This window comes from Cavia porcellus, unplaced genomic scaffold (assembly GCF_034190915.1).
Source record: "Cavia porcellus strain 051 isolate PalLab524CR breed Dunkin Hartley unplaced genomic scaffold, mCavPor4.1 scaffold_1, whole genome shotgun sequence".
In the NCBI taxonomy this organism is placed as follows: domain Eukaryota; kingdom Metazoa; phylum Chordata; class Mammalia; order Rodentia; family Caviidae; genus Cavia; species Cavia porcellus.
The window spans coordinates 89,231,390-89,244,291 of record NW_026947484.1 but is presented as its reverse complement, the minus strand read 5'-3'; the positions used below and the strand labels follow the sequence as shown (position 1 = coordinate 89,244,291).

Here is a 12,902-nt window from a genome sequence, read left to right as displayed (position 1 = left end):
CTGAACTCATCAATAGATGAATCCACAGGTGCATGTACAGGCTGCCTTAATCCAAGCACTTTCCAACACATGAGACTCTGAGGGGGACGTTTTAGATCTAAACAATATTGTTCATGCTTTTTAGTTCTTACTAGTAAATATACAAATACATTTTTAGGCTAAGAATAATTCATTTTCATAATCATAATTAATGGGCTATTAGAGAGAAGCTATACAAACAGTATATCAAGCAATATTGTCCATATCATACTCTTTAATCTTTGCTCTACATATTTACTTCTTTTACTAATTAGTAAGAATCATGTTTTCTTCATTAGAAAATATCATTCTAAAAGTATACCATGTAGTTCAAATTTGCTAATATTTTCATGATTTACCTTAAGAATAAAGAATCTTAAACCTTACCTTTTTAGGAAAAGGTACAGAAGAATGCATGAAATAGTTTTTTATCAGTAACTATACATTTATTATAACTATACAGTACTATAACATTTATTATTGTTATTAGTTGTAGGTTAACACTAGTAATTAATATTAATAAGTATCTCCTAAATGCCAGCCACTTAACCAAGAGTTTTACACCTAATAACTCATTTAATCTCTTTAATCATCCCCTTTTGAAGTGTGTTTTTATTATTTCCATTTTACAGATGATTAAACTGAGGTTAGAAAGGTCAAGTAACTTACTATTAAGAATTAATATATGGCTTACTCGAAATTTGAGACTTTCAAAGCTCTTATTCTACTCTCTTCCATTATTTCATCTCTGAATCAAAATGAAAAAATTACTTTGTCATGGCAAATGCTATGCAAATGAACATTATTGGCAATCATAATAAAACTCAAGTGCAGTCCACACAATTTTAATGTTAACAGACAGCCCATACTGAGTTTACTGCAAATGAAATTTCTCTGGATAAAGTTGAAAATGTAAATACAATGAACATTGTAATTGTGGGTACAGGTATATGATAATATAATATATGGTACACAAAATAAAAATGTGTGTTATTCTTGTTGATGTCTTAGATATTCACCCACTTTTAAAGATTATTTGTTTACTGATGTTTATGGAAATTTCCACACTAAGAATCTCAAGTCATTTACTTTTAAATGCTACATATCTTAGAAATTCTATTAATATGTATCTGTACATAATTGTCATATTTTAACAGCAAAAGACCCAAAACTATATCCATAGACGAAAATATGGAACCAAGTCCTACAGGAGACTTTTACCCCTCTCCAAATTCACCAGCTGCTGGAAGTCGAACATGGCATGAAAGAGATCAAGGTGGGTAAGAAGAGGATGCCTTCAGAGGCTTCAGGGTAGAATGCGGACTCATTTTATGAGTTCCATTCATCAAAACTAGCATAGAGGAACTAATACGGGTTATATTTTCTTCATGAAATGATTTTAGTAAAATTTTTAAGGTAATATACCTGTCAAATATTACCAAAGTCATAAAAATCCTATTTTTTTTACATATTTTATTAGACTCTTTCGAAGTGATCTTTGAGAATCGTCCTTTAAGTATGTAACTGATTATGGTCTGTCCATAGAAGTGGCGAGACTGATAGAATCATGAGTTCTGATTCAGATACAGCCAGTTTTTCCTCTCTGCAGAGAATCTTAGGGAAGAGTCTAGCTTTAAGCACTTTTCATATGCTAGGCACTGAAAATTCTTAAAAGAAGCCTCAGGTTCTTTTGGAAGCAGGTAGACCCTAAGGAGTATCTAAATCCCTCAAGTTTCAGAGCCACTTCAGGCTAAAATGTAAGTTAAGAAATAGGTATTGTTTAGCTTTCTGGGATCTGATTTAGGTCTTTTTCTTAAATGGGGCTACCCAGATTCTTCCCTACAACTGGAGGTAAATCGTTAATCATAGAAATAGAAAAAGCAGCTGATTGCTGTATTTGTCAATATGTGTAGAAATCAGATTTTATACTGGTACCATAAAAATGTATTTGAAATGGTCTTTTAACTTATGCATTTCAAAATATAAAAGAAAAATGGTCTTCAGCAGTGGTGTTTAGCCCCAGACTTGAGCGTATATGTGCAGATTGGGGTTGGGATCTGTATGTTGAGTGATTGCAACAGACAAATAATTCTGGGTCTCAGCATTTAAGGCCAAAATGAGTTCCTCGTCAGGACTCTTCTTTTTGTTGTTGCTCAGCACTTTTACATTGAGTGACATAGGATTTGAGATACAGCAAAAAGCCTTCATAGCTGAGGCAGCCTTTGAGTCAGCTGGACTTCCTTTTAGCACATTGTACTTTTTAAACCATAAGCCAGTCAGGGGTTAGAGAGTGGAAATGGGGACCAAGGTGGGGATAGACAAAGGCGCAGCCACATGCTGAGGTGGACAAGCAAGTCTGAGAAGGGCGTGTGCACCTACCGTGTGGCTGGGCACTGGATGTGAAGGGAAAGGGTAGCACAGGATGAAGTCATTCCCTGGAAGATTGAAAATCAGCTGGAGAATTTTGGTACTGAGAACCTCTCCCAGTCAATTCTTCAGTAGAAAAGCACCATCTTTCTAAATGCAGATACCACTGGATCACTCCTCTTCTTCACATCCCTCAGTAGCTTCCCACTACTCTAGGCAGACAGTCAGAATCCCCTCACCTGTCCGGCAGGCCTGACCTTTGCCTGCTGCTCCCCCCTCGGCAGGGGCAGGTGACCGTCTGCTCTGTGCTGTGTTTCCACCTGCATCCACTGCTTTGTTTGGATTTGGGAATGCATTCTGCAGGATCTTTCTTTAAACCATACCATCTGGGATGTTCTCTTAACTCGTCATCTGGCGAATTGTCATCCTTCAGGACCCAGCTTACACTAAGGAATTCCAACCTAAGTTAGTTTGTGCTGTTTTTGCCTTTTGGAACTCAGGATTGTTCCTCATTATGACATGCAATTATATATTTATTTGTGGGACTAATTGTCAGAATCTGTCTATACTGTCAATGGACAGTCCTACCAGTGCTTTGGCTACCAGTGAAATCAGCACCTAACACCACCAACTTGCGGGGCACAGTAGGGACACAATAATTTGTTGGATAAATGAACCCTCATAGGAAGAACTCCAGGTTCATGAGTGAAGGAGAGAAATAATAGAGACTTTTCTAGAGTTGTACAAGTGTGAATAAAAACAAAACCCTTAACCTTTTATATTTTATTGCTTGTTTTACTGACATTGTCAGTTTACTTTAAACAAAGCTATATTTTCCCTGTAAGAAAATTATTCTGGAAAAAGATTCTCATGGTAATGATAATCACATCATGACTGTGTGGGAATGGGTGCATTGTTCAGAAGTGTAGGTGTTCTTTATTATAGAGAGTGTCATTTTGTACAGATTGATTCCCCTTTTAGCCTATTCAATAAAGCCAATCTCAAATCATATTATAAAACATTTTTGAAAAGTAGACGGGAAACTGTCATTCTTTCTCTTTGTAAAATCATTGCATTGTCTTGGTGATTTTTCTATTGTCAAAATGACTAGAATTATTAGAAAAATGTGTAAAGGCATATTATATTAGAAGTAAGGAAGCATGTTCCATTCTCAAGTTAAAATTTCTGTCACTTTAATTTTGAAGACCCTGAAGACTGTAATATGCACAATAAGCCATTGTGGGAACAAGACTTCAACTACAATGAAAAAAATGGTAGCAGAACCATGCTATCTTTATAAATTGTCTCAGCCTAGTGCCATCCTTTTGTTTTAAGAAGATTGCTTTTGTAAAATTGCAAAATATAATGCTCCACAGTTTTTCTTGCCCAAATGTTCTTTACAAATACTTTTATGTCATAAAGGGAATTGTATAAAACAATTTTGAGCAACACTCTGATATTGTAAGGGCCTCAGTGTGTTGTACACATCTTCCTCCTATAAAGCCCTGCACTAATTGATACTCAGTAACTACTTACAGATTAATTGCAACATGCTTATCTTTATGGTTGGCAGAAATACTTGAAATCAACCATTATTACCTTCGTGTATACCTTACTTGCTTAGTGTTAACTTTGCATTAAAATTTATTCTTGCCATGACCCACAGCAAAACTGACTTGAAATACTGTGCAAGAATTAAAAATAATAAAATTATGGGCAACAATTCTGCTTTCTTTGTAATCTTAATCACCAACATCAATCATTGAGATTTATTACAAGAAGGCAAAAATAAAGAATATAATCTGATCAAATTATTATACCTATTTTACTATTAACAGTATGTATTGACATATGTTCACGTAGTTTTTAATAACTTAAAGTATTTTTATTTTAGCATATTAGAAACAAAATTATATGTTTGCCTTTTCAAAACACAAAGAAGTTACAATTTCCTGATTTTAAAAGACTTGTACTTTTGCAAAGTGTAGAAATGAATATTTTAAATCTAAATAGTATTTAATAATGTTAAACATTTGATAGGGGACAATATAATTTGCCTCAGTGTCACTGATGAGTGATGATAGAAATTAAGTCAGTCAGTATCTATGTTGTATAATAGTTATATTTTTAGTAAATATTCTTTTATACACAGAAAAGGACAGGGAGAAGACAGTCATACTGTATTGCTAACAAAGGGTTTTTGCACAACTGTCACATCCCTTTCCTAAATTCTAAAGTTTATCTCCTTGGCCAGTCTCTTCTGTGAATCCACTGTCTTTTAACTTTTTTCTGCTTCTATCTCTAGATTGGTTTTGGTGCTGGGAATTGAACCCAGCAGTTTGTGCATGTTAGCCAACTGCTTTCTTACTGAACTATATTCAAAGTACCCCAATTAAAAAGTATCCTACTTAAAAATTTCCCATCATTTAAAATTTTCATGATGGCACCAGGTTAATTTAACAAGGTGCAAGTTGAAATTTTCTTTTATCTCAACACTAAAACACAAAAAATTCCATTTTGTCTTCTTGTCTACCTTAAATTTCTTCTCCTTGAGTCAATTCAGAGTCTTAGCTGTGTCCTAGATGTTTCACTATTCTAAAAAAAAAGAGCAAATCTGTGCAATTTCTAAGAGAGAAAATGAGACAAATCATGCTTTTTTTCCTAATTCAAGTTACTTTCATAAATCCTGTTGTATTCTAATGCCCAGGAATTTATTGGTTGAGCATCTGAGACAATCATTTATCAAGGTCACTTTGCCACTGCCATCCTAATAGTCATTGATTCATCAAAGTCTTCATATAAAATCCCAGAACATTACTTAATGGACATTTAGTAAGAGAGATATGATATGGTAAATATATTTGTAATACACAGTTGGGGATTTCTCCATGAAAAATTTAATGGCTTCTCAATTTGGTGGGTTTTTAAAACTTGCAATCTTAGATAAAGTGTAAATTCAAAAAAGACTTTCAGTCAATGAAACTTTATTGATTTTTACACATTTAGAATTTGAAATAATTTGGCTCAACTAACATTTATCAAATGTTTTGTATATGCCAGGAATTGTATAAGCATTAGACATACAAATAGGATTAATTTTTCAGACCTTGATCTGTTGAATAGAGAAGTAATTTTTTATGGAAATTAAATAATGTAAATCAGATTGAAATGAGACTGTCTTCATGCTTTACAACTAACCTACATTTTATGCACTATCAGGTAAATCTTTACACAAAATCAATAATTTGGCATATTAGGAAAGATTGGCATTACTTATATTGATTTAAGTACAATTTTAGAAGTACCTTTGAAAGCTAAACTGGACTGGAATCAATTTTAGACACTATGTTCCAACAACTATTAAGTACTAGAAAATTAAAGCACTAACTTAAAGATTAACAGTTCTTTTATATAAATGAATCTAAAGCCTTTCTGAAGTTTGAATGTATATGTAAATTCTAGAGATTTATTATGATAAATTTGCAAATACTCTTCTTAGTAAAACAGTTTTAAACATGCTTTATCGAATTCTGTAAGGATAAAGCATTACATATCAAATAAGGAAAAGCCCCACCCACCTAAAATGCTGGGAGCTGGAGAGTAAAAATACCAGTTTAGTATTTTGTGCTCAACCAGGAAATAAATAACAGTGTAGTAGCATTGTGATACAGCCACAATCAGAGAGCAACATTTCTTACTGTGAATTTAAGGATTGTTAGTGGATAATGCTAGATAATAAGAGTGGCAAACTAAGTTTTGAATATTCTAAAAAAAATTTCAACTTCATTTATGAATGAGTAGGATGTTAATTAATATATAACTGTGTGCTGTGAAAATATTCAGGAATAGCTGTTGACCGAACAGAAGTGTTTATTAAGTTTGTGACTTTGGAACCTTTTATTTGTATCAAAGAATCCATGTAGGAGCATCAGTCCTACGTTCACACTTTGGGAAACAGGATTCTGACAAATGATATAATCTGAAGGTTTCTCTGGAAGCTGTGGCAGCTAAGTGACTGAGCAGCTCCCACCTATGACTGAGTAATTGTCCTGGAGGGCAGGCAGCTGTGTACCCTGACTGGAAGAACCTTTCAGCTCCTTGGGGAACAAGATCCAGCACTGACAATTGCTCACATTCCTTGAGTTGGTATCACAAAGGTTAAATAGCAGATGTTCAAATACCAAATTTTTGGATCAGTAAAAGAAAATACCAAAAAAAGAGATACGAGTATCTTCGATAAATGTGGAGAACAGTTGATTTGAATTTTACATATGGACACAGTTGTACATTTCTCTGTTAAGCTTCTTATCATGAAAACATCAGAAGTCAGGAGCTATAATAAATCTACATGTACCAGCATGATACTGGAAAGCAAAGTCCCAAGGATTTATATTATTTTCTTCAGCTATACCACTGAGGTTAAAAAATAATTACATGTGTATCTTCAAAACAAGAAAATAGAAAACTGTTGGTCAAGACTTCCATCAGTATCTTTCATTTTATCTGTTAATTAGCAAATATCTGCTTCTTATCGTGTGTTATAATAAAAATAGCATTTTGGGTGGGGCAAACTTCCGTACATGTTTGAAGGGCCAGTACTGATTAATATGAAAAAATCGTACTCATATTTCTGTGCTCTGCAGTCTTAATGATTTGAAAATAAAGCATTTTGTGGAAAAAGAACAATAGATAATTTGCCTGAAATAATAACAACTTTCTAGTTAATATTGGATCTCCAGATTGATGGAACATAGATTAAAATAACAATATGGGGAACCCCTGGGAGATGGTGTCACAGTATGCTGTGCAAAGTTCCTAGGCACAAGGAAAAGTTTTATTTCAAATACCTTTATGCATTAATTTCATATATAAACTTATGTGGAGTGGTTTTTAAAGTTAGTATATTGTGAGCTATTAGGCTATCAATGTCTGATGTAATAAATTACTTCAGGCATAGATCACGGATTACTAGAAGTCTTAGTAAGAAGTAGTTTAAGTTCCTTATTTTATAGCTAAGAAGTCTGAGGATCAGAGAGGCTTTCTTTTCCAGAGCATATGGGTAATTAATAGTAGAGCCTTCTTTTGAAAAGCTAATGATTTTTCCTCTTTCTATTATTGTTACTCTTTCTAGAGAACGGTATGTAAGCTTATTTCCGCAGGGACAGTGGACTAGGACAATTTTTACCACCACTTCACAAGTCTTGGCAGACAGTTTACTTGGAGGGCTTCATAGCAAATTCTGTTAGACCTTGTAGAATTAGAATGGAAGAATTGAAGCAAATTTATTAATTTTCTGAATTCTAAAACAATTGCCCAAATAGAATTGTGAGATATATCTAAATATTAGTGCCAGAAGTAAATATTTTGGAGAACTGATAAAACTTGGAAATATAAATTATTTTGATGGTTGATGGACAAATATACTGAAAATCCAGTTGAAAGTGAATAGTTAGGCACAATTTTGTGGTTGTTTTTTTTTTGTACCAGGGATTGAACTCATGAACTAACAGTTAATTACCAGGCAGGAACTTGGTTAAGCACAATTTTTAAAGTTTTTTTTTTCCTGTGAACAATATTAATAATTGAAAGATACATATAGTGTGTCATGTGCCATCCCCCAGCTTTGATTTTTAACAGTATTTTGACAATCTTTTTGGATTATCTCTCACTTGTAAAAAAATGTTTTTAAATAATCATGCTATTTGCTTATACACATTTTAAAGAATTTCTGACGCACTTTATGCACATTTGAAATTTTACTAATATGATAACTCCTTAACAGTGCCTAAAATAAAGTCTAAGTTTACATTCCCCACGATACCTCAATTGTTTTGTCTGAGTCTAGCTTGAAGTATGGTCCTCAGTTCGGCATATTCTATACTACCTACCCTCCTACTTTTTCTGTGTTACTTATTGAAGAAGCTACATAAATTTAAAAGTTACATTCAGCAAGTATATATAAATTTAAAAACCCTCAAAATCCTGCTGCCTTTTGGGGCTACCAGCTGTTGAGTACTTATTATCATGTGCTAAGGTAACATACATTTTACATCAAAATCCTGTTAAAAACTCTACAGTTTATTAAACTGAGTTTTCCATTTGTAAAATAACAAAATTTATATACTAAGGTTCCTTTGCGTCCCAACATTTTAGATTTTAAATCAAATGGAATCAGAGTCTGAAAATCTTCAATAATTCCCAATTTAAAAATGTGAAACTTCTTGAGAACCAGCCTGATGCCACAGTGGAAATTTTGCACCTGATCTCATGTTTTTGGTTGAAGTCTAAATATATACATACTAAAAAATATTGTATAAAACTACCTTCAGGGTGATGTGTGTATGATATAAACGAACTTCATGTTTAGACCTGGCTCTCCTCTGAAATATGTCTTATTATGTATATGAAAGTATTCCAAAGTCTGAAACACTTCTGGTTCCAAGAATTTTGGATGAGAGTTACTCAGAATAAGAGATACTCAACCTGTCCTTGAATTTTTAGACTATCCTTAATATGGGTCTTTTTGAATATCCAGAAATGTTTCCATCTCTTAAATTACACTTACATGTTTATTTTAAATTTCCTCATTGAATAACACACTAGTATGTACTTGGAGGCACCATATGTTTTGTCTTATACCTGAGGAATGAGTGGTTCTCACAGTACATGTTCTGTCCTGTATCATTCTGGTGTACAAGAAATGATTGATAGCGACTGAGTCATTATAACAGAACCTTGTTATGGGATCAGTGTCTCCTACTTTGAAAATAAATAACTCAGCCAGACGGCAACATTTATTTTCTCTAAATGACTCGGGACATAGCAATAGGAGACCATTATCCTGTGACAATATTCTGTTTCATTGACATTATCTCACAAATGTAATTGGTCCATTACTAAGTAGAGGTTTTGTTGCTGATCAATTTCACGTGATTTCTAAAACCATTAGATTAATAAATATGCCATCGTAGTAATTTCCTTGATAGAATGTGCTTTTTTTTTCTTTATTTATATTTGTTGGAGGAAAAATACAGGTTTGGGTTGAACTTAAACATCACAATCTGTGTCAGTTTTATGACTTTTCCATTAAGAGAAACAGATACTGTGCAGAGTAATCATTTTTGCATTGAGTTACTAAACTGACAACCTCAAGTTTTCAGGATTTTTTCAACGTTGCTACATCACATCAAATCATAATTAATGATTTTATTTAAAATAAGTTTCAGATAATTTCTAGGACTTTCCTGGAAGTCCACTAACATAACATACAAGTTAAATCAACTCTATTACCATTGTGGATAATAACAGCAACTGTAACAACAGAACCCTTGAGAGGTTTTGTAGCATGAATATTTCAAAATGCATGCCTTTTTCCCAAATGTTCTCCTCTAAAAACTCATCTGTAATCTTGTTAGATTAGAACTCTTCCAGTATCTTTCTGACTTTTACAGCTAAGGTTACGTATTGATTTTATTTTATAGTCCGTGGCTCTCAGATGCTTAACACTAATCAGCCTCCACAGCCAAGAGGTTTTCCTCAGAGGAATGGTGGATGGAGCTATCTACGTATACTGATGTTTAATAAGTGACTAAAATATACTCCAAATTCTGCATAATCGTTTGGTGTTTTTCCTCTCCTTTCGAATTATGTTTACTGACATTATTCAACACACTGTCTTATTTCTGTTAAAATGAATTTGCTAATGGACAAAAGCATTTTGAAGTGTTTTTAAAAGCAGTTTATTTAGTATTCATTCTTTGAACACTGTTCCTCATTATTCAATAATTTTTTAACTATCTTTATAAAGTATATGTGAGTTTTAAAGAACTTTGAGCTTTAGCTTTGTATTGGGTGTAGGTGGTAGCCTGAAGAACTTTTTTTTTTTAAATAGACTTATGGTTAAAAAAAAAGAAGCTTGTAGTAACATGCTACTTGACTCTGCTTGGGTTCAAATATACTGTATGAGAATCTCCAGCCATTGTGAAATATTTCTGAATAATACAGTAATACAGTCACATGTAGTTTAGATTAAATAAGTCAGTAATTAAAGAATTAATTTATTTAGCACAAAGACTATTGTATTCTCTCTTTTAAAAAAGAACTGATTTAATTTTTTAAAAGATTCATAACTAGTTGAAAAAGAAGTCTTACGTCTTTTTAATGTAGCTTGTTGCTGTTTCTCCTGGTTATTTTAGAGGGTGATACAGGATTTGTGTGTGTGTGTGTGTGTAGATACTCTATCTGGCAGCATCACCAAACTCCTGTAGTAGGATTAAGTCCATATGTCTTGTCATAATATTCATAGCTTTTTGTTAACTTGGAGTATGTGGGAAGGACTTATTGGCATTTGCCACACAATTGTAAAGTTTTACATCCAAAAGAGTCCTTAGAAACAGATATTTAAATAGTCTCTTTTCTGTATTATAGGTTGAAAAAACATTGTTTTGTCTTTAGCTAAATAAATTGCCATTTAGTTCTACATCTTGGCAACAAAAGGTATTGCCTGCACACAGCGTAATGTTGGAGATGTTACCAGACCCAGGCAACTCAATGTTGAGAGTGATATATAATATCCCATGGAGCTATAAGCAGCAAATTCCCAAAAATATACATTTTAAATTTTTTATGGTAATGGTTACTTGTGGGAAATTTGGCAAAACAGACTGTAAAATGTAAATAAGAAAAATTACTTACAATCTCATCACATAGAGATAACATCTATTAGTATTTGACTATATTATGTTAGTCTGTTTTTCTGTATTTTCCTCTACATTTTCTACATATTCTGATTCTTATATTTTGGCCCTAAATTGGCCTTATATGCTATTTTGTAAATTATTTCCTTTGACTTTCATTTATAATATAATGATATTTTACCTGTATTTCAATTAATGTTTCATAGTAACTGCATAATAGCTATATAGTAAAGTTTTAAATGTGTGCTTTTCACATGAATATTTAGGTAGTTTCTCAACTTTTACATTATGACTTATGAGCAAATTCCATTCTTGGAGAATGTTCATAAGTTGATTTGTTTGTAATCCAACAAACTTGTGTCTTATAAAATGACCTGTGAAAGTTTGCAACTGGAATGGTTGTCACTTTGGGACTTACTGTATAAATATATAGCAAGCATCATTGCATATAAGTTTTTGTGTAAACTGAGTCCTGTCTAGTTCTTTTCCCTGTACCCAACTCTTAGCACATGGGTTGCCACCAAGTCACCAAGTAGAAGCTCAGTGAAATTGTTTTGAAGGTATAAATATGTTCTTATCATTAAGTTACTGAGTTAAACTTTATGTCCACTTTTAAGGCTTTTGGTAAATACTGTTATAGAATCTAGAAAGTCTTACTGATTTACATTCCCAGTAGCCCTGCACGAATGGCTTAACTCCATTGTCGTGTGAATAGTAATTAAACACAGCACATGGGTCTGTAAGCAATGTTGAAGCATATCCTTGTAGTATATTTAAAACATTTCTATGTCCTTGTGACTCTATATCCGTGCACCTCTTTTTGTCATTTGTATTTCACTTAAGCCAGCAGGGATCACTTCACATCTCTTCTCCCTGTGCACCTGGCTAGCTCTATTTTACTGCGAAGGGAATGGAGAAATTGAATTAGGACCTGGGGAATCTGTGAAGCTTTCAAGTAAAGGTACAACCTACTTGATCTCTCCCTCCTTTCTTCTTTCTCCAGAGCATCCTTACAACCATCAGTCTTTCATCTATGGGTAAAATTTGTTAAAATAAGGATGGGCTCTATATCTCCACACAGAAACTCAGAAATAAACACAGCAAAGCTTTGGGCTGGGTTCAGAAGTAACAGGCACACAAGACACTGCCTCGATCCAGTCTTGATGGTTGTGATATTTTACATAACCTCTGTGCCATTGTAAACACCCTGGTACTGGTGGTTGGCTTCAACATTGTCTACTTCAAGGCAAATGCAGAGGAAGAGAAGCTGTGGTCTCTTTTAGCACTGAGTTGACAGATCATCTCTGCTTTCTTCCTGGCCCCTGGGCACAGGGCCCAAGCTGTTTTCTTGTCTCTACACTGGCTGTTGATTTATGGCCTGAAGTAAAACTATCGGATTTCAGCTCCAGAACATATCCCACACCCTTGATTTGGTAGCTTCTCATTTATTAGTTCATTTATTTTAAGTAACATTATTATTTTATGCAGATAGTTCATCTTTTTTATATTGTCTTCCAGTTTCCACTCAACATTTTAATGGAAAGCAGAAGTGATCCAGTTTCGCTAAAGCTCACTTTTCATTTTTAGTGCTCAAGTTGCCTGACAGTTTTCATCGAGTAATGGCTGTGTTGGCCATCTTTGCTTCTCTCCAACCATAAGTTTGGTCTTTGCAGAGATTTTTAACACCTAGAATTTTTGTAAACTTCTAAAACTCTATAGAAACCTATAAAAATTCAAAATATAAGGAAACTAGAAAACTAGGAGGGGCTTACAACTTCGTGAGAATTAGTGTAATAAAATCTTGTCAAACCCTACATCCAT

The 12,902-nt window shown here is 33.5% G+C and overlaps 1 protein-coding gene across 11 annotated transcripts in view; it reads left to right on the top strand.

Moving 5' to 3' along the window:
• Nfib (nuclear factor I B) overlaps positions 1-12,902 on the top strand; it is a 426,445-nt gene that overhangs the window by 365,386 nt on the left and 48,157 nt on the right. For all 11 annotated transcript variants that reach the window (XM_063251311.1, XM_063251303.1, XM_063251299.1 and 8 more), the window contains exon 6: positions 1,176-1,294. In XM_063251311.1, coding sequence (XP_063107381.1) covers positions 1,176-1,294 — 119 coding nt within the window. The remainder of the gene's footprint in view (positions 1-1,175; positions 1,295-12,902) is intronic.